We start from the raw sequence: 26,229 nt of genomic DNA on the forward strand, positions 1-26,229 counted from the left end.
ACTTCCAGCATGCCCTGCGGCCGCTTTTTTGACCCCACGGTCCTCGTCCCCACAGCCGACCGCCTCTCCCCGGGACTATCCCCTTCCGCCTGTTTTCTATGCCGCATAGCCTGTCTAGAAAGGCCGGTGCAACGGCTGAGGACTCTGACGCTGACCTGACAGGGAGGGCTCGGTGTGGAAGAGGTGAGGGTGTCCCAAAGCCCTTGGGCCACATATCTGGCCAAGTCAAGCCTCTCCACATCCATATCCTTTCACCCTGTTCTCTGAGGCGTCCCTAGACCCCCCAGGCCTGACTCTGTTACTCCAGTCCCGGCGACCCGTGGGCTGGGAGCCGCTGTCCACTCGGGGTTGGGGTCGCGAGTAAGCCCGGACAACTGATTTTGAACGAGCATTTACTGTACCAGGGTTCTGGGCTCTGGCCACTGCGGTTGATCCGTGTTTCCTGGACGTTCGCCCGTAGAGTCTTCCTAGTTTAACCCACATTTCCTCGTCTCAGTTCGTAGCCTGGCTCCAAAACTGATAAATGAATCCGAATGTAACTTCTCAGTAGCTGATTTCTGGGGTGTCCTAAGGCCGGGAGCGTGTTGGTTATAGATATTTTTGGTTGAATCGTTTTCCTTTCTTTGTCGTGTCCTGTTCTTCCCTCGGATCTACTACCCTATATGATGGGATCTCAGTAAACAAGTGACAAGGACAAGCCTTTGAAATATTTTAAATCATGTTGAAGCAGCTTTCTCAGTCTCTCTTAAAATTGTACCTGGTTGCTTTATAAATTCTAGAACCATTAAATCATTATCTTTTTACTTGCTAAGTAAATCTGTGTTCTGACTTGGCGCTAGAAGTACAGATTAGTGTCAGATGTCCACTGCTGTTGCATGGTTAAAGAAGATTCCAGAAATCCTCTGGTGGATTTTTGGGTTTGTTAGACACATTTTATGCTTATCCGTAGATATTTACATTTATTTACTTACTGTAGTAATGACCTGCCCTCGTTTTCCCTAGAGTGATAAAAGGACCATGCAAATCAGAGTGGAAATGACCCAGGAGACAGAAAACCTGGATTAGCTAGGAGCAGCTAGCTTTAGCTTAATACTTTGATAATTAATCCTTTTTTGTCTCATTTCCCTCATCAGTGAAATGGAATCTGCCAAGCCTGCGTTACAGGGTTGTTCTGAGGATTACAAAGTGCTTTATAAACCGGCATCTGTACCAGAGGCATTTACCTGCAGTATGCACACCTTCAGTGTTTGTGATGGCTACTCAGAATTTTTGTATCAAAATTTTTTAAGCTTCAGGAATGCTTTGAAATATTCTTCTAGCTTTTTCTAAGATAGCGATTTATTAATAATAAAAATTAATACTGAACATTAATTTTCTGTCAGCACATGTGCTTTACATGTATTGTTTTAACTGGTTTAAGCCTCACACCAGTCTTAAAAGGTAGGTTTCTGTTGTTATGCCCAAATTTTGCAGATGGCCGAGATAGAAAGATGGCGGAAGATATCCTATACTAAAAACAACTAACATTTAGTATTTACTTTATACTCGGCACTTTGTTAGCTGTTTCTTGACTCCTATTCTTCACTGCAACCCTGTGAGGTAGGATATCACTTTCTCCAAGGCTTAGGAGTAAATAACAGTATTTACCCAGTTTGCTCAGAATTGGAGAAGCGACATTTGAATTCAAGTCTGCCTGATTACAAGGCCTATGCTTCTTCCAATATAAGTGATGATTTTATTGTTTCTGCTAGCTTTTTTATTTGGTTTTGACTCCCTGGATTAAATATACAAAAAGATTGTTAAGCCATATTTGGGTTCAGTAGAAATCAATTAGTGATGTCTGCAATGGGAAAGGATCAGATAGTAAAAAATTCTCTTCCTACCTTTGCCATCCCTAGATCCCCTGAAAACACAGTGAGAGCAGAGTATGTTAAGGGCCATTGGGAGCCCCAATGGGGCTGCCATGATGAGTGTTTCTTAACCTTCTATTGAGAAAGGTGCTACTGAGATGAAAGAAAAAGCAAATTGATATTTTAGAATTTGACACTTTGTAGCCTTTGGAGTTATTTTGGGTGCTGTGGAAGGTTCCGTACCTGGTTCTTGGCTTACATCAGTTTTCACTCTAATCCAGTTGGCATTGATAGTTTAGTCTGTAATTCTAAGGCAAAACTTTTTTGGGGGGGTGAAATCTAATTTTAGAGTAGTTATGAGAGGGACTTGTCGTGTTTTGACTGATTCTTTATATACTTTTTTGGCCATGCCCTCATTTCCCACATTTTGGCCAATACTTGTTAATAAATTAATCATGATTTGAAGATACAAGGGGGATAATTTAGCTTCCTTTAATTGCTTGCTTGCCTTCAGGCATTTAACAAGCACACATGAGAGCAAGATATATGTCAGTTTTATTCACTGTAGTATTCCCAGAGCCTAGAACAGTGCCTCAGAGATGGCACTCAGTAGATATATGTTGAGTACATGAATGCAGTTATTATCTGTTTTATTCATGCTTTGATTGATATTGTATATTCAGCAAAGTTCGTGATGCATTCTTTTAACACTTGCCTGCTTTGTACCTTTATACATAACTTATGCTGAATACCCGAGTTCTGTTGTAGGGTCCTTCAGAGAGGGACTATTTTTTGCACTTTAAATATTCCTTACAGCACCTGAGAGAGTGCCATGAAGAAAGTAGCTGCTCTAGGAATGAATGACTACTTGTGGGTAATCAGAGGATCAAAAGTATGATTTGATTGGAGACCCAAGGATCTGATTTTATATGGCATGTTCAGTATTTGCTTTACCAGACACTTTCATACATCCCTGATTACTGTGGGGAGTTTGTAGTCTAGGAACTTAAAGCTTTTGGAGCTCTTTTGAGGGGAATCCAGAAAGGGACATATATCTATCTTCCTCTCACTCCAGATGAATCGGACAAAGGGTGATGAGGAGGAGTATTGGAATAGCTCCAAGTTCAAGGCTTTCACCTTTGATGACGAAGATGATGAGCTGTCACAGGTAGGTTTCCATGAACAATTGCTGAGGGTCTCACCCTCTTCCACCGTGTACCCTTCCCCTTGCATCCTCAGTAACCTGTCTCCATGAGGCTCAGAAGTGTTTTCAGTCAGATCTTTAGAAAAATCTTCATGGAAAAGAACCCTGAGAAAAGAGGGGGATTGTAAAAACCAACTCTCTGCCCTTTTTCCTTTACATTCTTAAGATGATTCATTTCTTTGAGTTTTTTTTTTTCAAGAACCCTAAGTCTTTTATCATGTGATATAATTTATTATTATTATTATTATTTTATTTATTTATTTTTTGCGGTATGTGGGCCTCTCACTGTTGTGGCCTCTCCCGTTGTGGAGCACAGGCTCCGGACGCACAGGCCTGGCCATGGCTCACAGGCCCAGTCGCTCCACGGCATGTGGGATCTTCCCGGACCGGGGCACAAACCCGCATCCCCTGCGTTGGCAGGCGGACTCTCAACCACTGCGCCACAGGGAAGCCCAATTTATTATTTTTGAAGGATGAACTGGATTGGAAGTTTGTCTTTATTGTGTCTATTTTACAAATGGGGAAGCAGATTCATTTTTGGAGAAATGGATAACCTCACTACAAAGCAAGTCAATACCAGGAGTGTGATTAGAATTCAAAAGCGGTTTTGATTCCTCCTAACCTTTTGCCACTGGACTCCAGTGTTGGCTAAAAAGCAAATTGTTTTCTTGGGAAATGTCTAGCAGGCTAGGCTTTCAGTTGCAGAGGGTGAAAATGTTGGCCATCTTCAAGTCCCAGTTCCTCAGCCTTCTTGGCTGTCAGAGAGAGAGGTGAGAAGTGGTGACTGCCTGAGTGCCCTGCCTTATGTCTGTCTGCAGTTAAAGGAATCCAAGCGGGCGGTGAATAGCCTTCGAGACTTCGTGGATGATGATGATGACGATGACCTGGAGAGAGTCAGCTGGAGCGGGGAACCTGTGGGAAGTAAGTAGAAGAGGCCCTAGGAAGGATTAATTATTCAGGGTTCTTACCACTAGTAAAGTCTCCTCAATACTTGTCAGGAAAGGGAATGAGGCTAAACTATTTTCAGATGAGCATACATCTGGAAATTTAACCCAGGAGAAGATACTGGGGAAATACAGCAGTAGTTTCCATACGGCTATCTAGGCCTGCTACCCTAGGGCTAATGCTTGGCTGGCTATTTCAGACTTACTTGGGGTGCTTGTTAAAATTAGATTTCTAGGCTTCACTCCAGAGGCACCACTTCAGTAGGTCTTGGGAATGGGGGTGGTTGGGGGGTAGGGTGGGGTCTCAATTGATAATAAGCACTACAAATGCTTCTGATATGCAGTCATATTTGGGAACTGCTGACTGAAATGCTCGTAACTGGCTAGCAGGACTGATTTCCTTGGCCACCAAGTCTCACTGCCTAGCTGTTCTATAATACCACTTAACACCTTTGCAGAGTCCATCTGACTTTTTTTTTCCCATTTATTTATTTATTTATGCATGCCGCCTTGGGCCTTCGTTGCTGCTGGCAGGCGGTGCTTGGGCTTCTCACTGCCGTGCTTGGGCTTCTTGTTGCCGAGCTCTAGGCTCGCGAGCTCTACAGCACAGGCTCAGTAGTTGTGGTGCACAGGCTCTAAAAGTGCGGGCTGAGTAGTTGTGGCGCGCGGGCTTAGTTGCTTCACAGCATGTGGGATCTTCCCGGACCAGGGCTCAAACCCATGTCCCTGGCATTGGCAGGCAGATTCTTTTCCTTTTTTTTTTTCTTTTTTTTTTTTTTTTTGTGGTACGTGGGCCTCTCACTGTTGTGGCCTCTCCCGTTGTGGAGCACAGGCTCCAGACGCGCAGGCTCAGTGGCCATGGCTCATGGGCCCAGCCGCTCCGCGGCATGTGGGATCTTCCCAGACCGGGGCACAAACCCGCGTCCCCTGCATCGGCAGGCAGACTCTCAACCACTGTGCCACCAGGGAAGCCCGGCAGGCAGATTCTTTACCACTGCACCACCAGGGAAGTCCCTTCATCTGACTTTTAAGTGTATTTTTAAAGTTTTTTTGTTTTTTAAACTCTGCTAATTCATTGGGGGGATTTTTTTTTAATTAATTAATTAATTTTGGGGGGGGCTGTGTTGGGTCTTCGTTTCTGTGCGAGGGCTTTCTCTAGTTGCGGCAAGCGGGGGCCACCCTTCATCACGGTGCGTGGGCCTCTCACTATCGCGGCATCTCTAGTTGCGGAGCACAGGCTCCATACGCGCAGGCTCAGTAGTTGTGGCTCACGGGCCTAGTTGCTCTGCGGCCTGGGGATCTTCCCAGACCAGGGCTCAAACCCGTGTCCCCTGCATTGGCAGGCAGATTCTCAACCACTGCTCCACCAGGGACGTCCAAGGTTTTTTTTTTAAACTGGGAGATACTGTCACATGATTTAAAAAGTAATAAGTATTTAAGGCACACAGTGAAAAGTTTCCCTCCCCCACTGTCATGCATCTGCACAGTTCTCAGGCCCTGGCCACCCAAAATACAACTGCTGTTGTTTGCTTTCTGTGTATTCATCTAAAGATTCTTTTTGCATTTGGAAATACATACAGGAATATATATTTTTACTCCCTTTTTTACACCAGTGGTAGCCTACTTTATACCCTGCTCTTTTCACTTGACAGTATAGCTTGAAGATCTTTCCATAACAGGCCATAAAGAGCTTTGTCATTCTGCCTCTCCCTTTTTAAAAATAGCAGCATAGTATACATTGTATGGCGTTCTCATAATTTATTTAACCAGTCCACTGTTGATGAACTTTAGATTGTTTCCAGTCTTTTGTTGTTTATATTGCAGTCAATAACCTTGTATTTTGCCCAGATAAGAGTATCCGAAAGATCAATTCCTAGAGTGGAATTACTGGCAGAGAGCATTTGCATCTGTGTTGGTTAGATATTGCCAAGTTGCCTTCCACAAGGGTTGCACCAGTTTGCACTCCCACCAGCAGTGTCAGAGTGTTCCTTTCTCCACCACAGCCTTGGCCACACAGGGTATTACCAAACTTCTGGGCCTTTGCCAATCTTATAGGGGGCCAGTGGCATCTCGGTGTACTTTTATGTTGTGTCATTCTCTTCTTAAGAGTGAGGTTGAGCATCTTTTCACATGTTTAATAGCCACTTGTATTTCCTTTTCTGTGATCCATTTATTCAGTTCCTTTGCCCCTTTTTTTCTGTTGATTGGTCTATTTGATTCTGTCCTTTCTCCCTGCCCCAATTTTTTAAGTTCATGTTGACAAGGGACCAGAGCCTCTAATGAAAAGCTTTTAGAGTTTATTGGAATGCTGGATGCCAAGGCATTATTTTGGATGAGAATTACTGATCTAGATCTTATTATCTTGCAGGTATCTCATGGTCCATCAAAGAGACTGCTAGTAGTAGTGGGTCAAACCATGAGCGTGAACAGCTAAAGAACCGAAACAGCTTCTCCTCCTACGCACAACTACCCAAACCTGCTTCTACCTACTCCCTGAGCAGCTTTTTTAGAGGTAAAGAGTGATGGTTAAAGGGACAGGGAGTCCTTTTCTTTTTTTAAAAAAAAACCACTGAGGCTATAATTTTCATTTACTCTGTAAGAAAAAGATTATTGAGGGACAAAAAATCTTTAGAGGGCTTCCCTGGTGTCGCAGTGGTTGAGAGTCCACCTGCCGATGCAGGGGACACGGGTTCATGCCCCAGTCTGGGAAGATTCCCACAGGCCGCGGAGTGGCTGGGCCTGTGAGCCGTGGCCGCTGAGCCTGCGCGTCCGGATCCTGTGCTCCGCAACGGGAGAGGCCACGACAGTGAGAGGCCCGTGTATCGCAAAAAAAAAAAAATCTTTAGAGCTGGCAGTTGGGGATCAGGAAGGGCAGAAATGAGGGGAATTCACAGGGCTTGGACTGGGTTTCTAGAACATGATGAACAAAACTGACATTAACCCTGTGACAGATTCAGTTGAAGAAATTTGCCTAGGTCAAAATTCCTTCCTACCCCTGTGCGTTTCTATTGGAAATCCTGGTGCACTGCTGGTGGGAATATAAAATGGTACAACCACTGTGGAAGACAGTTTGGTAGTTCCTCAAAAAATTCAACGTAGAACAATCATATGATCCAGCAGTCCACTTCTAGGTATATACCAAAAAGAGTTCAAAGCAGGGACTTGAACAGGTATTTATACACCAGTGTTCATAATACCATTATTCATAATAGCCACAATATGGAAACAACCCAAATGTCCATTGACTGAAGAATGAATAAGCAAAATGTGGCATGTATATGCAGTGGAATATTATGCAGCATTAAAAAGGATCAGAATTCTTGTACATGCTACAACATGGATGAACCTTGAGGACATTATGCTAAGTGAATTAAGCCAGACATACAACGACATATACTGTATGATTCCATTTCTATGAGATACCTAGAATAGTCAGATTCATAGAGATAGAAAGTAGAATAGTGGTTACCAGGGGATGAGAGTGAGGAGGAATGGGAGTTCGTGTTTAATGGGTACAGAGTCTCAGTTTGGGATGATGAGAAGTTTCTGGAGATGGATAGTAGTGATGATTGTACAGTGTGGATGTACTCAGTACCACTGAACTGTGTACTTAAAAATGGTAAAGTTTATGTTATGTATATTTGAACCACAGTTTTAAAAACTGTTCCTCAGTGCCTTTTTTTTTTTGTAGCACCTCAAATTTCTGAAGTTGAATAAGAACTTTTTTAAGCCTTAAGTTCTCATATTGCATAAAAAAGTTCTATGTGCACTGCATCCTTAACCAAGTCTGAATGGCTCTGACTTGAACTGTTGACCTTATGTGTACTTTACCTTTAGGGAGAACTAGACCTGGAAGTTTCCAGTCCCTCTCTGATGGTAGGCATTGACCCTCTTCTCTTGATCACTGTGGGAGATGTTACTGATCTGGGGTACAACCTGGGGAGTCATGGGGACAAGTGATAATTAGATGATGACATTTCTTCTGACTCCATCATCATTATTAGAAAGATTTTCTGATGCTGAGCAAGGAGGTCAAGACCATTCTGGTTACAGGGGCAAAGGGTAACTTCTAGGGTTGCTGTCTTTGGGGGAGGAATGGGATCTACTTTGGGCCATAATGATGCCTTGGGGGCCAAATGAAAAAAAAATGTTCCTGAGAAGGAAGCAGTAGAGGAAGGGAATGGCAGGAGATGGTGCCCTTCTGAATCAGTTGCCTGTTCTTTTTCAGCTCTGTCGGACACACCTGCCAAGAGCTATGCTCCAGAGCTAGGGAGACCCAAGGGGGAGTATAGGGTGAGTTATATCCTACACTGTGTTATATCTTTACACAGTTTGACATACTTTGACGTATGTTATCTTGCTTGATTTTCTCAAATCTTTGAGCAGGTATGATTTTAAACCCCTTTTATAGGTAAGAAAACTGGACTTTTAAACATTAGAACTTGCTTGGAGTCTCACAGCTAGTTAAATGGTAGAACTTGGACTCAGAATCTCTATTTTCTGATTCAGTCCTGGCACACTTTCCTTACCCATTATGCTGCCTTTTTTTAGGTTGTACTTTTGATCATCACTGTGGTCTGGAAGCTTGGTGGAACTCATATTCCCATGAAGCACATAAAAAAGCAAATCGATTCAAAAGGAAGAAATGATATCATAAGGTCCAAAAAAGGAACATGTTTCTCTCTTTCCCTCTGTTGGCAAAGCCGTTAATTAGAGTCCCAAAACTGCATTTAGGGGTTGAAATCCTGAACCACTTAGGCATAGCGTTGCTGGTTTTGTTAGTTGATCCATTCCCCGTATGATCCAACTCCTCCTGCCTGTATTGTCTCTGTTCCAGTTCCTTAAGAAACTCAGAACAAGACCATCCCAGTTCTTGTTTTTTCATCCATTTCCTTCCACAAAATATCTTCCCTTTAGGGACTAAGATTATGAGTTTGAGATGAGGAGCGGGCACACTTACAATTCTGATCCCTTAACTTCCTGGGGTTCATGCGTTGCTAATATTTCAGGATTACAGCAATGATTGGAGCCCCAGTGACACAGTGCGACGCCTTCGGAAGGGCAAGGTAAGGCCACTGGGGAGAGAATTCTTGTGAGACTTTTTTGGAAGCTGGGCAGCTTGACCTTTCTCTTCAGTTATGTTTGTTAAATGAAGTGGTTTTTCAGGAGGAAAATCAATCCACTAAGATGACAAGTCAGCTGCAAAATTTCTGATTCTCCAGGGTTTAATGTTGCTTTGATGGGGAAGGGGGAAAAGAGTGATGGATGAGAGTGAAAAGTAGTGCCTTTAAGAGTGAGAACAGGGGTTTCCCTGGTGGCGCAGTGGTTGAGTGTCCGCCTGCCGATGCAGGGAACACGGGTTCGTGCCCCGGTCCGGGAAGATCCCACATGCCGCGGAGCAGCTGGGCCCGTGAGCCATGGCCGCTGAGCCTGCACGTCCAGAGCCTGTGCTCCGCAACGGGAGAGGCCACAGCAGTGAGAGGCCCGCGTACCACAAAAAAAAAAAGAGTGAGAACAATCTTTTATGTTTAGGTCTGATCCATTGTGAGTTAACTTTTGTATATGGTGTGAGGTAAAAATTGACATTTATTTTTTCCCATGTGGTTCTCCGTTTGTTCCAGCAGTATTTGTTGAAAAGACTATTCTTTCTGCATTGAATTACTTTGCTGCCCTTGTCAAAAATGAATTGACCATATATATGTAGGTCTCTTTTTGGACTCTCTTCTAGTTGATTGATTTACTTGTCTATCCTTATGCCATTACCAAGGCCTTGATTATTGTAGCTTTGTAGTAAATCTTGAAATCAGGTAATATAAGTTATTCAGCTTTATCCGTCTCTTCCAAAATTATTTCAGATATTCTAGATCCTTTGTATTTCCATATAAATTTTACTATCAGCTTGTTAGTGTCTACAAAAGAGCTGCTGGGATTTTGATTGGGATTGCATTGAATCTATATACCAATTTTGGGAGAATTTACATCATAATAATTAATGGATCAAAATGGATCATAAACCTAAATGTAGAATAAGTGCTAAAACTATAAAACTAGAAGACAATATAGGTGAAAATCTTTGTGACCTTGGGTTAGGCAAAGACTTATTACCTAAGCACATAAAAACCATCAAACAGAAAGGGAAAAATTGAAAAGATGGACTTCACCAAAATTAAGAACTTTTGTTCTTTAAAAACACTGTTAGGGCTTCCCTGGTGGTGCAGTGGTTGGGAGTCCACCTGCCGATGCAGGGGACACGGGTTCATGCCCCGGTCTGGGAGGATGCCACGTGCTGCGGAGCGGCTGGGCCCATGAGCCATGGCCACTGGGCCTGTGCGTCCGGAGCCTGTGCTCCGCAGGGGGAGAGGCCGCAGTGGTGAGAGGCCCGCGTACCGCAAAAGAAAACAAAACAAAACCAAAACAAAACAACACTGTTAAAAACACAAAAAGATGGGCTTCCCTGGTGGTGCAGTGGTTAAGAATCCGCCTGCCAATGCAGGGTACATGGGTTCGAAGCCCTGGTCCGGGAAGATCCCACATGCCATGGAGCAACTAAGCCCATGCGCCACAACTACTGAGCCTGCGCTCTAGAGCCCGCAAGCCACAACTACTGAAGCCTGCGTGCCTAGAGCCCGTGCTCCACAACGAGAGAAACCACCGCAATGAGAAGCCCGCGCACCTCAACGAAGAGTAGCCCCCACTTGATGCAGTTAGAGAAAGCCCTCACGCAGCAACAAAGACCCAATGCAGCCTAAAATAAATAAAATAAAATAAATTCAAACAAACAAACAAACAAAAGAAACCACAAAAAGACCATAGCTGGGAGAAAATATTTGCAAAATACATGTGTCATAAAGGATTTTATCCAGAATATGTATATAAAAATAATGAATTATCTTCAGTAATAAGAAGATAAACAATCCAATTTATTTTTTTTTAAACTTTTAAAAATCTTTTTGGCTGTGTTGGGTCTTTGTTGCTGTGCACAGGCTTTCTCTAGTTGCGGCAAGCGTGGGCTACTCTTTGTTGCAGTGCGCTGGCTTCTCATTGTGGTGGCTTCCCTTGCTGTGGAGCACAGGCTCTAGGTGCGTGGGCTTCAGTAGTTGTAGCAGGTGGGCTCTAGGTGCACAGGCTTCAGTAGTTGTGGCACACGGGCTTAGTTGTTCCGCAGCGTGTGGAATCTTCCCGGACCAGGTATCAAACCCATGTCCTCTGCGTTGGCAGGCAGATTCTTAACTGCTGTGCCACTAGGGAAGTCCCAAACAATCCAATTTAAAAATTGGCTCAAGGGGACTTCACTGGTGGTCCAGTGGTAACGAATCTGCCTTACAGTGCAGGGGACGCAGGTTTGATCCCTGGTCAGGGAACTAAGATCCCACATGCCATGGGTCAACTAAGCCCACAAGGCACAACTACTGAGCTCGTGTCCCTCAACTAGAGAGCCTGTGTGCTGCAAACTACAGAGCCCACACACTCTGGAACTCGTGTGCCACAACTACAGAACCCACATACCCTGGAGCCTGCACGCCACAACTAGAGAGAGAACCCACATGCCACAACTAGAGAGAAGCCCACGCACTGCAACGAAGAGCCCACGTGGCAACGAAAGATCCTGCATGCCTCAACCAAGATCCCGTGTGCCACAACTAAGACCTGACGCAGACAAAAATAAATTAAATAAATAAATAATAAATAAATAAATCTTTAAAAATAAATAAATAAAAATTGGCTCAAGATTTGATTAGTTATATCACAAAAAAGATACATGAATGGCCAATAAGCACTTGAAAAGATGCTCAACATTATCAGTTATCAAGAAAACATGAATTAAAACTGAGATATCACTATACAGCCGCTATAATGGCTAAATTTAAAAATACTGATCTTACCACGCATTGGAAGGATGCGGAGCAGCTGGAACTCTCATACAGCACAAGCAGGAAGGTAGAATAGTAAAACTACTTTGGAAAGTAGTCTGACAGTTTCTTACAAAATTAAACACATTTAGTTTCACTACTAGACATTTACAGTCCAGGAGGAATGAAAATATGTTCATACAAAGACTTGTACACAGATGTTCATAGTAACTTTATTTGTTACAACCCCTAAAGTGGAAATAAGTCAAATATCCATCAGTAAGTAAATGGATTAAAAAATTGTGGTATGCCCATACAATGGAAAACTACTCACCAGTAAATAGGAGCAAACTACTAATACCACAAGATATAGGTCCATCTCAGAAACATTATATTGAGTGAAAAGCCAGGTACAAAAGAGTACATATTGTATGATTCTGATTTTCTGAAAGTCTAGAAAAGGCAAAATTTTAGTGACAAAACAGATCAGTGGTTGTTGGGGGGTAGGGATGGGAGAAGGGTATTGACATCAGAGTGGACAAGGGAACTTTCTGGGGTGATGGAAATGTTCTGTATCTTGATTGTGGTAGTAGTTACATGGAATTATTTACTTGCCAAACTCACTGAACTGTACACTTAAATAGGGTAGATTTTATGCTATGTAAATTATGCCTCATTAAAAAGAGAACAAGTTGACCTCAGATATCTGGTCCCCCACTGTCCCCAGTGGCGTGGCATACCCTGCGGCACTTCGGGACCGGTGTCCGGTGCAGAGAGCCCTTCGTCCTAGGACGTGGGGCGCTGCTGGAAAGGCGGCCACTGCCTTGCCCATCACACACCACACGTTCCTGGGGAACCTGGTCCTAAACTATTCGTAGACGACCTGCTTCTGGGTCAGCGTGTCGTTCGTAGCAGAGCAGCTCCCTCGCTGCGACCTACTGAAAGTCGGCCCTTGACACAGGGTTTGAAAAAAACAACCAAACAAACAAACCGAAAAACCAGATTTAAAGAAAAAGGAAAAGAGAACAAGTGAGCTCTCTACTTGTTGACTTTGGCAAGAGTTCATCAGGACATCAGCATCTTGTAGGGCATAAGGCTGAACTAGGGAGGGTGTGGTGGGAACCTCTTGGCTCATAGAGTGCTGGGGGCTGTTGTGTAAAAACAAAGCAGCTCTCCTTGGGGACATTTTAGTTTATTCTTGCCCATTCTTCAGTATCCAGTGACAAAAGAATATAGGAAACTGTCTTCTTACCTGCACACCAATTCTGTTCTTACTCTGCCAGGTCTGCTCCCTGGAAAGATTCCGCTCCTTACAGGACAAGCTACAACTCCTAGAAGAAGCAGTAAGCATGCATGATGGAAACGTCATTACTGCGGTGAGTTGTGGGTTTTGTTTGTTGTTTAAGTATTGTTTTCATTAGCTTCTGAAAGTCTAATCAGAATAGATTTTTTTAAAATCTCTTTATTTATTTGAAGTATAGTTGATTTACAGTGCTGTGTTAGTTTCGGGTGTACAGTGAAGTGATTCAGTTATATATGTAGCTATTCTTTTTCAGATTCTATTGGGTCTAGTTTTCTGTGCTGTACAGTGGGTCCTTGTTGGTAATGTCAAGTAGAGACCCTGGGTTTCCTCTTGAAGTGGAAGATTCTCAGAAGTATGTGTTCTAAGGCTTAGCTGGCAGGATATGCATTGTGTGTGGCACTCTTGATTATGACCCAGAAGCAGTAGGTTGGCCACTTTGTGTTCTCAAAAATAATCTGAAGGAGGAGAGATGTGAGAGCAGCTTCTCACACAGGGAGGGAGGTGCCTCTCACCAGTAGGGGCACAGGTATGTGGACTCCCAAGACGCAGCTCATTCCATGTGTCCATCACCTGTCCTCCTATCACATAGAGAAACCTGTTGTATAGACCGGCAGAGATTCCTGATGAGTTGCTGGCCTCATTCCTAGACATCAGGTGCTCAGGCAGGGCCTTGTGTTTGGAAGGTTACACAGGATAATTCATTCTTGGTTCTCTTGTTCCTCTAGGTTCTGATCTTCCTGAAGAGGACATTGAGCAAAGGTGAGCGTGGTTTGAGGGAAATCTTCAGTCAGTAAGGTGTCTACTACATTTGAAGGGAGAATGGCATTGTGGCTTTCATACCACAATTTACCAGCATCAAGTCTACTTTAGGGACAGCTGGGGTGGCCTGAGACTTCTGAATACACATCACAACCCTGAGGGCAGTTGTTCTTCCTTTAGGGTGATAACTACAGTAACTACAAAGCCCCTCCATTTATTGGACAGACAGATGTCTGTGTGGGTTTGAGGACGTGAAAGTCCATGCTCAGTGCCTGATGTTTGGGTTGGTGAGAACTGATAGTTAACACAAAGGCTAAGCATTGCCCTGGACCATGGAGTATGTTGCTGGTGGGTTGAGCCATAGGGATGGGCACCATAGAAAACCATTCCTAGCTTCTGATGGATTTTGAGGAGATCATGTTTGGAATGTGTGAGTAGGGAGAGCAATTTCCTATTGAGTAATAGGCTTTAATCTTTCCCCATTTAACTCCTTCCTGCCTGCTAGAGATCCTCTTCCGAGAGCTGGAGGTGCGGCAGGTTGCCCTGAGACATCTCATTCACTTCCTTAAGGAGATAGGGGATCAAAAGCTGCTTTTGGACCTCTTTAGGTAAGAACTGATAAAGTTCGTTCAGTACTTTGTTCAAAGCACTCTGGGCGATAATACAAAGAAAGAGAAGACACTGCCCCTCTTTTATGGAAATGCTTATCACACAGGATATTGAGACGTGATGGGAGAATTCCTTGGCGATCCAGTGGTTAGGACTTGGCACTTTCACTGCCCTGGCCAGGGTTCAGTCCGGGTTAGGGAATTAAAATCCTGCAAGCCGCGCAGCACGGCCAAAAAAAAAAAAGAAAGAAAAAAGAAACGTGATGGGATAACTAATAATGTACCACAACCTGTGATAAAGTGACCGTGCAACAGGTGGTTAAGAACCAGGCCCTGGAGTCAAGCACCTGCGTTGAATATTGTCTCCACCACTTAGTTCATAGCGTGACCTTGAGCAAGTTACTCAACCTCTCCAAGCATCAGTTTTCACATCTGTAAAATGGAGATGATGATACCCACCCCATAGGTCATTATGAAGATGAAAAGAGTTCGTGTGTGTAAAGCACTCAGCATAATGCGTAGTCTGTAGTATTAAGTATTTTCTTACAAAAGACCTAGAATAAAGGTATCTTTTATTACTTGGTCCCCAGTGATGCCAGTGAGAAGTACAGTGGAAGAGCAGAAGAAGCAAATATAATTTTCAATCAGGATATCTGTGGAGAGCCTCACGGAAGTGATTAGGAATTGAGTTGGGCCTGTGAGACTAGGTAGGATTCTGATAGGTAGAGAGGCAAGAGGTAGGCATATCTACTGGGGGCGTCTGTCTTCTGTCATGTGTTTCTTCCCTGTCTCATTTCAACTGGTAGGGACTATTTTATGTCCTTTCTTCAGTATCAGGGAAGGGGTTGGAACCTCTGTTTAGGCTGACATGTGGCCCAAGGTAACTTCATTTACCCCATGGCTTCAGCACAGTGATGAGCTGCCCTGAAGACTAAGGTGGGGAAAGCAGGTCACCTGGGCAGGGTCAAGGTTACAGATGGTTAGCCAGGAATTTGCAGAAGACATGTTCATCAAGACAGGTTGTTCCCCCAACCCTTTCCTCCCTCCCTCCTTCCTTCTTTCCTTCCTTCTTTCCCTCCTAATCAACAAGGCTTTATTAAGTATCACCTCTATGCCAAATTAGTGATGTTAATTATAGTGGTCCATTCAGGGTAAGAAGGAATCAGAAGACAAGTCCTTGTTCTCCAAGGCCTTATCACCTTTGGGGAGAGATCAAACACATTGTATGCTGTACCTGAAAACAACAGAGGGCAGTATAGACAAACTGTTTCCAAGATTGTACTGACAGAGAAGAGTGTTTTCATCTTTAAAAAAAAAAACCAGGGGGCTTTCCTGGTGGTGCAGTGGTTGAGAGTCCGCCTGTTGATGCAGGGGATGCGGGTTCGTGCCCCGGTCCGGGAGGATCTCACATGCTGCGGAGCGGCTGGGCCTGTGAGCCATGGCTGCTGAGCCTGCGTGTCCGGAGCCGGTGCTCCGCAACGGGAGAGGCCACAACAGTGAGAGGCCCGCGTACCGCAAAAAAAAAAAAAACCCCAAGAAACACAAAAAAACCCAGGGCTTCCCTGGTGGCGCAGTGGTTAAGAATCCGCCTGCCAATGCAGTGAACACGGGTTCGAGCCCTGGTCCAGGAAGATCCCATATGCCATGGAGCAACTAAGCCCGTGCGCCACAACTACTGAGCCTGCGCTCTAGATCCCGTGAGCCACAACTACGGAGCCTGCAAGCCACAGCTACTGAAGCCTGCGTGCCTAGAACCCGTGCTCCGCAACAAGAGAAGCCACCACAATGAGAAGCCTGTGCACCGCAATGAAGAGTAGCCCCCGCTCGCCGCAACCAGAGAAAGCCCGCGTGCAGCAACGAAGACCCAACGCAGCCAAAGATAAATAAATACATTTATTAAAAAAAAAAAAACTCTTCAGCTGTATTTAAAAAAAAAAAAAAAAACCAGAAGACTGCTGTGGGCTAAGGTTTTGCGGAGGCTCTGAGCCTTTCTGTCAGATCTGTTAACATTACAGTTGTTAGTGCCCTGCAGTGTCTTCTTGTCCCTGCTCTTTGCTCAGCTAGGTAGATGGGGGAACGATGATACCTGATCCACCATGTGTTCTCAAGGGGTTGCTGATTAGTAGAGAGTTTAAGAAGAGAAGGGCTTATCTTATGTATAGAGGCAAATGAGTTTGAATTGTGTTTCTTTTAGAGCAGTCATCCTATTTTGTGAGGTTATACTGCCACACATCAATAAATAAAAATGCCCTGCTGCCTTCTGCTTCTTCCCAGGTTCCTAGATAGAACAGAAGAGCTTGCGGTAAGTGTGGCCTTTGTTTCAGTTGGGGGCCTCTTTAACAGAAGTCTAAGCCAAAACCCAGCCTCCAAGATCCCAGACTGATTGAATATTTTCTTTCCTTTGGTATTGATTATATCCAGGAGAGAAAGGCATCTGGGAAGCCTAAAAACAATCCAAATGATGTACCATTTTGTTTCTTTTTATATGCTGTTTTGATTGGGCTTATGAATAATTTTTTTAAAATAGCTGAATGAAAACTGGCCTGGTCAATTTGGAATTTGTCTCTTAATTTCTAGTTGTTTTCAATTCTTGGTTTGTTGGAGCTTTGGGGTTTTGGCTTCTAATACTAAAGATAATACTGAAAGCAAAGAGGGATAAGAAACCAGATACAGGTCATGAAGGAAGATAGGTCAGGCTGCTGGTGGTGCAGCCAATACATATTTTGGCTGAAGGCTCAATGACTAAGTGTTAAAATTGATTTTGGGCAGATTTTCACCATTAGAGAAGAAACTCCTGGAATACAAGAATAAATCTGAAATTTTACCAAAAATGTAATTGTATTATTCAGACTTCAGTGATCATTTAAAAAGTTGAACATTACAGTGCAGGGTTAAGAATTTCTCAGTGCTGTCAATGTCGGGATTGTCCTTTTAGTCGCTGAACCACACATTGGTGGTAATATATTTTTAACCTTCTTTACGCAACAGAATATAAGTCAGGAAAATGTTTTTCAGTAACATTTTGTAAAAGGAACTTGTACTTAATATTCAAGGCATGGGAAAATCTCAAAAACCCTTTATCTAAATCTACTCAAAATGATTAGGAATCTGTAGTAATCATTTTGAAAAACTTTTTGTTTACATTTTTAATTTCTGTAGGTTCTAAACTATAAGGAATTTTCTTCAAATAGCATTCTTATAAAGTTTGTTATTTTGAAGTTTGATTAATCAGTGAAAATAAATGTTTTGCATAACTTATTTTTATCTAAAACTTTCATATTTTCTTCATATTCTGTATTATGTTTGAATTGAAGGTGATTTATCATGCATGCTGTTGTATATAAATTTGGAGTTTTTCAACCTTGTAAACTTTGGAATTGGCAAAGCTGATAGTCTGCTTTTAGTTTATCCCTGTAGAATATGAAGATTTCCTAAGAACAACTTTTTCTTGAAACTAGTGGCTAGTGGCTAACATATTGGATAATGCAGTTAGAGATAATAATTTTGAATCATTCTTTGCCCTCCTCCCCACCCCCTGCCCCCTCATCTATTCACAAAGGAATCTCTGGTAATGAGAATTTAGTTTTTAAGCATGGCAAATCTACTTACAGAGCTACCTTGCCCTTCTGAGGAAAAGAAATAGCTCAAAGCCTCTCTCTCTATTTTGTAGCTAACCCATTATCGAGAGCATTTGAACATTCAGGACCCCGAGAAACGAAAAGAATTTCTTAAGACCTGCATTGGGTAAGTGGGGGAGAAATGTTTTTAGCTATAAATACTCTTATACAGAGCAATGAAGAGACTAAAAAAGGGTAGAATGGATAGATGGTTGCAGGGAAAGGCTAACAATGGGTCATACAAGCATCGTTAATGATCATCTCATTCAGTGGTTCCAAACACTAGTCCCCACAGAGTTTTCTCTGATAGGTGGTAAGTTGAGAATAATAAGGACAATGTAGAGAGTTTTCTCCTAAAGCTATATTTATTTAATTTGAAAGACTGCCTTTTATTCTAGGATTTTTTCCCCCTCTTCCTCCACCCCCTTTTTGGTAGAAAAATGGGTTATAATTTTTTTTGTGTGACCTTATGTATTAAAAGAAAAAGTTGGCAACATTTTACCTTATATATTATTTTCAGTGTTACTGGTCCTTGAAACTCCACAGTCCAAGAACTACTGATTGAGTCCAGCTTTCATTCAGAATATAAATCCCTGTAAAAACCAGCCCCACATATTATTCTTCCAGTGATGGGGCACACAGTTCTCAGGGAGGTAGCTTATTTTATTGTCAGACAGCCTTCATTATTGGAAAGTGCTTCCTTATATTGAGCTAAAACTTGCTTCCTTGTATCTGTCAAGACAGGTGTGGAGTCTACCTAGTAGACCTTGCTTGAGGTTCAGTGGTCACAGTTGTTTTAGTCATTCCTCATGTGACATGATTTCCAGGTTTCACATTTAGAAATTTGTTTATTTCAATGTAATCCGTAATTTTAACTTTATCAGCTACTGAGGTGATACGTCATATGGCCTCTCGTAAACAAAGAGAAGTTAGAATAGTGAAGTAACTGGAACCTTTTGCTGTCTTCTTTATCTCTTCCAAAAATTGGCTGGGGATCACACTTATCTGGGAAAGTGTAGTTGAATTTCAGAATTCTTCCTGGAGTGAGTGGAGTAGGGGAATAAGGCAGCACTTTCTGAAGGAAGGTCTGGGAACTGGGAGTTTAAAATCTGGCTTCTATTCCTGGCCTTACTCATTGACTTACCATATAGCTTTTAGGCAAGACACTGTTTGTCCCTCAACTTCTTCACGTGTAAAAATATAATGTAGTGCTGAAGATGGGACCCTTGACATTATGTAGAGCTCTGAGATCTTTACTAATCTACAAACATACTGCCGTGCTGTGTAACTTGATTTTACCTTATTACTCTGCATTAAAAAATGGCTAACATGATTCACTTTGCTGTACAACAGAAACTAACACAACATGGTAAAGCAACTATACCCCAATAAAAATTGCTCAAAAAAAAAAAATTGCTAACAGATGTAAGTGCCCCTTAAGGAGAGTTAAGCATTGACATTAAGCAATGACAGGAACCGCTGTGCTTCACGGGGATGTGGATGACAGGCAGCTGGCTAGGCTCACTCACTAGCTAAGTGACTTGTTCATCAAGCATTCCAACTCCCACAATGAGGGGATTCTAATTCATTCCTCAGCAAAATCACCAGTGACTGTGTATATTTCGTGGACTTTCAGGCTCCCTCTCAAATTGACAAAACCTTAAATATAAAATCCCAGCCAACGGTCTCCTCTGTTTTCTGCTTTCTCTCTCTCTGCCTTTCAGGGATGCTCTAAAGGCGAACTGAGATTAGATTTATGAAGCCCCATGAGTTTTTTATGCTTACAGTGGTGATTTGGTTTAGTTGGGTTTGTTTCCTGTTTGAGTAGAGAATGAGGTACTAACCTTCTGGCCCTCTCCCAGTTTGCCGTTTTCAGCAGAAGATTCTGCACACATACAAGACCATTACACGCTCCTGGAACGTCAGATCATTATCGAGGTTAGACTCCTCATCTCTACACTTTCTGCTTCAGTGCCAAAGCTCACTGCCATTCAGCAGCTAGGAGACTTCTGCTCTGCCCACATAGGTCATTTCCTGTTACATTTTCTAAGAGCCTTTCATTCTTTCTCTCTACGTGGTAGCCTCTGTCCATTGTCTTCAGGCATCCTTTTTCTTCTCACTTGCTTTTAACCTGGAAGTATTTCCTCTTTATCCCAGAACTCCATTTCATCACTATTTCTCTGGTCTTCCTCCATCCAACTTGGACCTGTCATCATTTTCTGGATTTTAAGCTCCTCTGGGCTATCCTAGGCAATTTCTTTTCTTTTTCTCTTCTTTGCCTCTTTCCTAGGGTAGGAAGCACAACTGCTGTAATAGTAAAGGCTTCTCTCCTGCCTCTACTCCATGGACATTGTTCTTTTTTTCACTTGGCTCACGCCACCACAGGCAAATGATCGACATCTAGAATCAGCAGGACAGACTGAAATCTTCCGGAAGCACCCCCGCAAAGCTTCTATCCTCAACATGCCGTTAGTGACGACGCTTTTCTACTCCTGCTTCTACCACTACACAGAGGCTGAGGTACAGGCAGAACGTGAAAGAAAGGCCCCACACATCCTCACTGCACAAGACGAGCATATTTCAAAGCCAGTACTTCAGCATATCCTATTTACAATGGGTGCGCATAATTCTCGGCAATCCATCTGGGAAGCCTTCCTGGCTCTCAGCAGGGGTGAACCAAGAGGAGAAAAGAGGTCTGTAAGGGTTTGCATGGCTTCCAGTGAGCTGGCATGCAGCAGTGCTGCTCCCATAGCAGTCTCTGTTCAAAGGTCCATAGTTTCAAATGGATTCGCACAGTATAGAGAAGAGCAGTGGGGGATAGTTACTTGTGGGTACTTAAAAAAATTTTTTTGAAGAGGTGTAAATTTAATGACCATAGGTGGGCATGATCATAATGATCATAGGATTAGCATAAAGTTGGGAAATACACCATACCTATTAATCCAGTCCTCTTAAGCTGGGTTATGGTGATATCCAATTAGATCTGATGGAGCTTTTCTCTTAAATTAATTTCTGGGTTTGAATGGTTACAAAGTGAAATGTAGACTGTCTGTGTAGTGGAAAAGAAAAGGGGAGATTGGTAGTATTTGAGAAATACCACTAAAATTCCTTCTTCACTTTCATCCTAGGGCACATTCAGCAGTCCGGTCAACTTGAAGAAGACATTTAAGGTAGATATAAATTAGTCAGTGTTTGGTAAAAGTAGTATCAGAGTAACTGCATGGAGTGGATGTTGCTTTCTATCCCTGCACAGTAGTAAGTCCCTTAACGTTCAAGGTTGAGGGGAAAATGGAGTAAGTTTGTGGGAAGTGAGGGAAGGCTTTAACTGAATGGCCTGCAGCAGTGCTGGGTCTTGGAAACCTGAGAGATCTGTGGATTTTAAGAGGCAGAATCAACACCAGGGAGTATTTTTGCCTATCTTGCCAGAATTCTCAAGCACCTCCCCTGATGCATTTCTACTTCTCTTTAATTTCCCCTGGCCTCTGCTTTCTAGATCCCAGAAAAACAGTATGTGCTGACAGCCCTGGCTGCTCGCGCCAAGCTTCGGGCCTGGCATGATGTCGATGCCCTCTTTACCACAAAGGTGGGTGCCCTGGGACTGTTCCATGCCGCTGATGCCTTGGAGATACCATCTTGTCATCCCATGCCTCCTGGGAGTCTCAAGTTCTAGTTACTGGTAGACATTTTTCCTTCAGATTTTTATTTTCCAAAGTTTCAAACCTAAAGAAAAGCTGAAAGAATAGTTAACAGTCTTCAGCTGCTTCACTAATTTGTTGACATTTTTGCCATATGCTTTTTTCGTTTGCTGAAACATTTGAAAGTAAGTTGCAGATATGATACTTCTCCTTTAATTACTTAGGCATCTATCTCATTTGTAACCACAATATTATCATTCTCAAGAAATTTAACATTAATATAAGAATATTATCATACACACAAATTAGCTCTTTAGAGCTGGTTTTTGTTTGGTTTTGTTTGCTGTCAGGATCCAGTCAAGGATCTTACATTACATTTGGTTGTCATGTCTCTATTAGTTTTATGTTTAAATATCCATTTTTCCATTATGGGTTTGACAGTTTTTTGTTTAATTGGCTACATTAACTACCAAAGCAATATATGCCTGTGTCAAAATCAAACACGATATGACAGTGTAGAGGGTAAAGAGTGAAGTTCCCCTTTCACTGTCCACCTGTTCCTTTCTCAGGGCAAGCACTGTGAAAAGTTTGACGGGTGGCTTTCCAGACCTTTCCTCATGAACTGACAAGTAAACATTTATATGAATATAAAGCTGTAAAGGGTAGGATCAGTCTACCCAGATAAGTTCATACTACAAGGATTGTTAAGTAAATTGCTTCTTTTATTTAGCCATATTTCACAGACATTTTTTTGCATTAGTGCCTATAGATCTAAGAACTTATTTCATACCTCTGACTCTTTTCCACCCTCCTGAGTTCCTTGACTTGTTTGAAACCCTCATCTCTCTTCATTTCTGTCTCCCTCCCCTCCCATTCATCCACTCCTCATCACCATGTTATTCTAGTCTGACCATAAAACGTAGGGAGATTAGCTCAGATGTCTGGCCTACCCACGGCTGCCCCATCTTCCTTTTTCAGAACTGGCTGGGCTATACCAAGAAGAGAGCACCCATTGGCTTCCATCGGGTTGTGGAAATTTTGCACAAGAACAGTGCCCCTGTCCAGGTAATGGCTCTTAGAGGGTACAGGATCTTCTAGGAAACCTAACTTTCAGCCTCTAGTGCTCAGCGATGGGAGACTTGACCTGCTCTGGTCTTATCTTAAAGGCAGCATAATGGCTGTACTGCACCTTGACATAGAAAAGGCCAGGGAAGGAAGTTCTCCTCTGCCCTTAAGAAGTAATCCCAGTCTACCCTCTCTGAGGAACATCTACTGTGTTTAGCCCGCGTGGAGTACTGACATACTATTCAAATGATGCAAAAAGAGAACTTAATGAGAAAGGACATCAAGGAGCAAGGGGCCACAGCACGGGGTCAGGTCTAGGGCACACCTGTTGCCGGCATGGGGATCTAGCTCCGGGATAAGGAGGAATGGGCCCTTCTTTCCTGGGGGAGCATGGAGGTGCTGCAGAGAGTCTACCTCGTTTCCCTCTGCAAAACTACTCCTGTGGTTGATGATGGGAATTGTAGACTGCAGATACTGACTCTTTTCCTTCTTCAGGATTTTTTTCTACCTTTCAGAGCTCTGGGTTTAATACATCTGGGAATCATTAATCAGAAGTACTTCTTTTCACAGATATTACAGGAGTATGTCAATCTGGTGGAAGATGTGGACACAAAGTTGAACTTAGCCACCAAGTTCAAGTGTCATGATGTCGTCATTGATGTGAGTCCGTAAGAAATGAAAACCCTGAGTTAGACCTCAGTGGAAAGTGGGAGATTATAGTCTCAAGTCCTAGATCCTGAGGTTCATCTCTCAGTTTCAACTCAGTGGATAAAGTGGTCTGGCAAGGGTTAGTTTGGAGACCAGCACTCCTGTATGATTTTCCCAGCCCTCTGACTGGTTTCTCTCTGCTTTTATAAATTCGTTGCACTCGGAGAATTCATAGAACTGAATCAAGCCACGTAACCTCTGTAGACTTCTCTTCAGCATGAAGTTCAGTGGGTGCTTGACCCCACGGTCATCCCACTGTAGCTTCCTGGCTTCTCCTTGAACCTTAGCTCAAAACGGGAGTGACAGAAGGAAAAAGGCCCTTCTGGAGAAGGCTGATTGGTGGTTTCTATTGTTGTCTGTTTTGGTGATAGACTTGCCGGGACCTGAAGGATCGTCAGCAGTTGCTGGCGTACAGAAGCAAGGTGGATAAAGGATCTGCCGAGGAGGAGAAGATTGACGCCATTCTCAGCAGCTCGGTGAGCAGCTGCAGCTTACGCCTCCAGCAGTGTCGGTAGACAGTTCATACAGTAGCACTGAGTTTATATTCCCACGGCCTGGATGGGATTGCTGTCAGCCAAGCCTGTGGATCTCTTGATAAGGCTCTCCTATGGGCCTACAGGTCAAAAGCACTGGTTAGAACAGCAGAAGGCACTCCTGAGATGTGGGATGACATAAGGGTGATGTGGGGACCTTGGCTGACAATTGTAGCCCTCTGATCATTGTTAAACCTAGCAGGCAGGAAGGACTAACTACTGGGAGTCCAGAAAGAAACGTTACACATTCAGAATATCCAAACTGCATAGTTTCCTGGGGCTGGATGTGACTTTCCTGTTGGGAGAAAGAAGTGGGCGAAATAGATTTTAGCTATTTGGGGAACACAGCTGACTCATCTCTCATAGCAGAAAATTGCTGAGCTTACTGTTAACGTGGAGCTTAGGTCCCTGTTAGATATTTTGGAACCTTGCACAAGCTACAGCTAGTGAATCTTTGTCCTCAGGCAGGCAGAACCAGAATAAATGCCCTAAATCAGGCTTGTAAGATACAGAATAGGAATTTAATCCATCTCTAAATAAATGAACTCCCCCCCAACATTAAACAATTTTTTTTCTCAGCCTCCCCCCTCCATCCTTCTTTTCCTTACATTACCTAGCTGTGGGCCTTGTTTTATCGAATTCCCTCTGCCTATCTGTAAGGATCAGTGAAAAACTGATCGTTGTTTGTTTTTTTCACAGCAAATTCGATGGAAGAATTAAGTGGTATCAGCTCCCTTGAAACCTGCCTCATTTCTTCCTTTCCTGCCTGTGAAAGTAGAGAGCGCTCTTCTTGGGAGAGTTAAGCATCACATCGCTTGGGCCCATCGTCAGCAGGCAGTGCCTGCCACCCGTGGGACAGAGACTAGCACCTGGGCACCGACAGCTTCAGACCGATCTTTTGTCCAGGGGCCATCATCTGAGGGGCAAGATCTAAAGCTTTGCCTCATGAGAGACTCTCTCCACCTGGTGCTCATGTGAAGGTGGGAATAATTTCTAGACTGGGCCCATATTGGGCAAGATCTCTCTCGGTCTGCGGAAACTGCTCCAGAAAGGAAGTCTCCTCGACTGAGAGGCACAGGTATCATAGGGTGGCCACTCCATTCCCCTCAGCTAATTACGACCCTGGACTTGGTGCTGGACGTTGGCAGTTTTGCTCTGAAGGAAGTCAGGACAGAACCAGACTGGCTGGTCCCCCAAGAGGCCTCAGGAAGCTCCGCCAGTGTTGCCAGGACCTGTTGGAGGCGCCCTCACACCGTACAGAGTCCTCCGCCTCATGACAGAGATTGCCAGCGTCCCTCTGCTGCCGTGGTCTTCCCTTTGTACAAAAACTGTGGTTCCTCTCTCACTTGCACCCCGAGGTGGCCTTGTGTGAGAGATGAGAGCATCCCCCTTACCTTTCCCTCCCACCCAGACCCCTAACCTTATATGGAGCTCAGATTCAGCATTGCTGGAGCAAGCTCTCCTTTTCTGCACAAATCTCATTATTTCACTAGGACCTTCCCCAAGTTTCACCGGGGCTTAAACTTAGCAGCTTTTCTGTTAGGCATTAAGATGGAGGTTTTAGTTTCATGGTTGGTTTTCGAGAGGATATTCTGTAATGCCAGTTTCCTGTGCTCCTGTACCAATATTAGCCTTTCTTCTCTGTGACTGAACTGGGTTTCCCAGACATGCCTAGACTCCTAATAAAGCTGCTTCTTTCTTGGTGCCTTCTCTTTCCCTCCCAGTTATTTTGTACAGAACACTGAAGCATTTGCCCCGTCTCTTGGGACCACTACAAATCTGCCTTGGTGACAGCATTCAGCAGCCTGTCAACACTTCAGGTTGTGGAGTAACAGTGCTTACGGCAAAGCAAGGCCGTGTGGTTAACAGAGGGAGCACTGCCCCCTGGCTAAAGACCTGGCCTCTCGTCCCAGCTCTACCGCTGACAAGCTGTGTGGTGCTGGGCGAGTCCCCTTCTCTCTGGACTCACTGTCTTAATCTGTGAGGGGAGGGCACGATTCTCTCAGAGCTTGTAGGATTCTGTGCTCACGTGGCTGTGTGGAGTGGGTGAAGTGGTAGGGGAAAGAGAAGACGCTCGTACAGAGGCACACAGCAGGCTTTAAGGCAATGTGGTTCTCATCTGGAGGCAATTTTGCCCCCCAGGAGACGTGTCA

General features: G+C 43.6%; 1 protein-coding gene across 1 annotated transcript; it reads left to right on the forward strand.

The window, feature by feature from the left end:
* The first annotated feature begins 70 nt into the window (after positions 1–70).
* On the forward strand, positions 71–25,781 carry VIPAS39 (VPS33B interacting protein, apical-basolateral polarity regulator, spe-39 homolog). Its single transcript, XM_060097987.1, has 20 exons — positions 71–183; positions 2,926–3,018; positions 3,873–3,975; positions 6,367–6,510; positions 7,836–7,874; positions 8,227–8,291; positions 9,008–9,064; positions 13,132–13,224; positions 13,877–13,910; positions 14,416–14,518; positions 16,793–16,820; positions 18,189–18,262; positions 19,998–20,073; positions 20,521–20,655; positions 21,264–21,305; positions 21,629–21,718; positions 22,749–22,835; positions 23,406–23,495; positions 23,915–24,019; positions 24,776–25,781. The coding sequence occupies exons 2-20, from the start codon at positions 2,926–2,928 to the stop codon at positions 24,794–24,796; spliced, it is 1,479 nt and encodes a 492-aa protein (XP_059953970.1). The 5' UTR covers positions 71–183; the 3' UTR covers positions 24,797–25,781.
* Positions 25,782–26,229: the final 448 nt, after the last annotated feature.

The sequence above is a fragment of the Mesoplodon densirostris genome, chromosome 4 (assembly GCF_025265405.1).
Source record: "Mesoplodon densirostris isolate mMesDen1 chromosome 4, mMesDen1 primary haplotype, whole genome shotgun sequence".
Classification (NCBI taxonomy): Eukaryota; Metazoa; Chordata; class Mammalia; order Artiodactyla; family Ziphiidae; genus Mesoplodon; species Mesoplodon densirostris.

What these genes read in the sequence shown, in the direction of transcription:
- VIPAS39 (XM_060097987.1), top strand. Translation starts at nt 2,926, where the DNA reads ATGAATCGGACAAAGGGTGATGAGGAGGAGTATTGGAATAGCTCCAAG. An exon ending in CCTGAGCAGCTTTTTTAGAG is followed by an intron (nt 6,511 to 7,835) that starts GTAAAGAGTGAT and finishes CTTTACCTTTAG; the next exon opens with GGAGAACTAGACCTGGAAGT. An exon ending in ACGCCATTCTCAGCAGCTCG is followed by an intron (nt 24,020 to 24,775) that starts GTGAGCAGCTGC and finishes TTTTTTTCACAG; the next exon opens with CAAATTCGATGGAAGAATTA.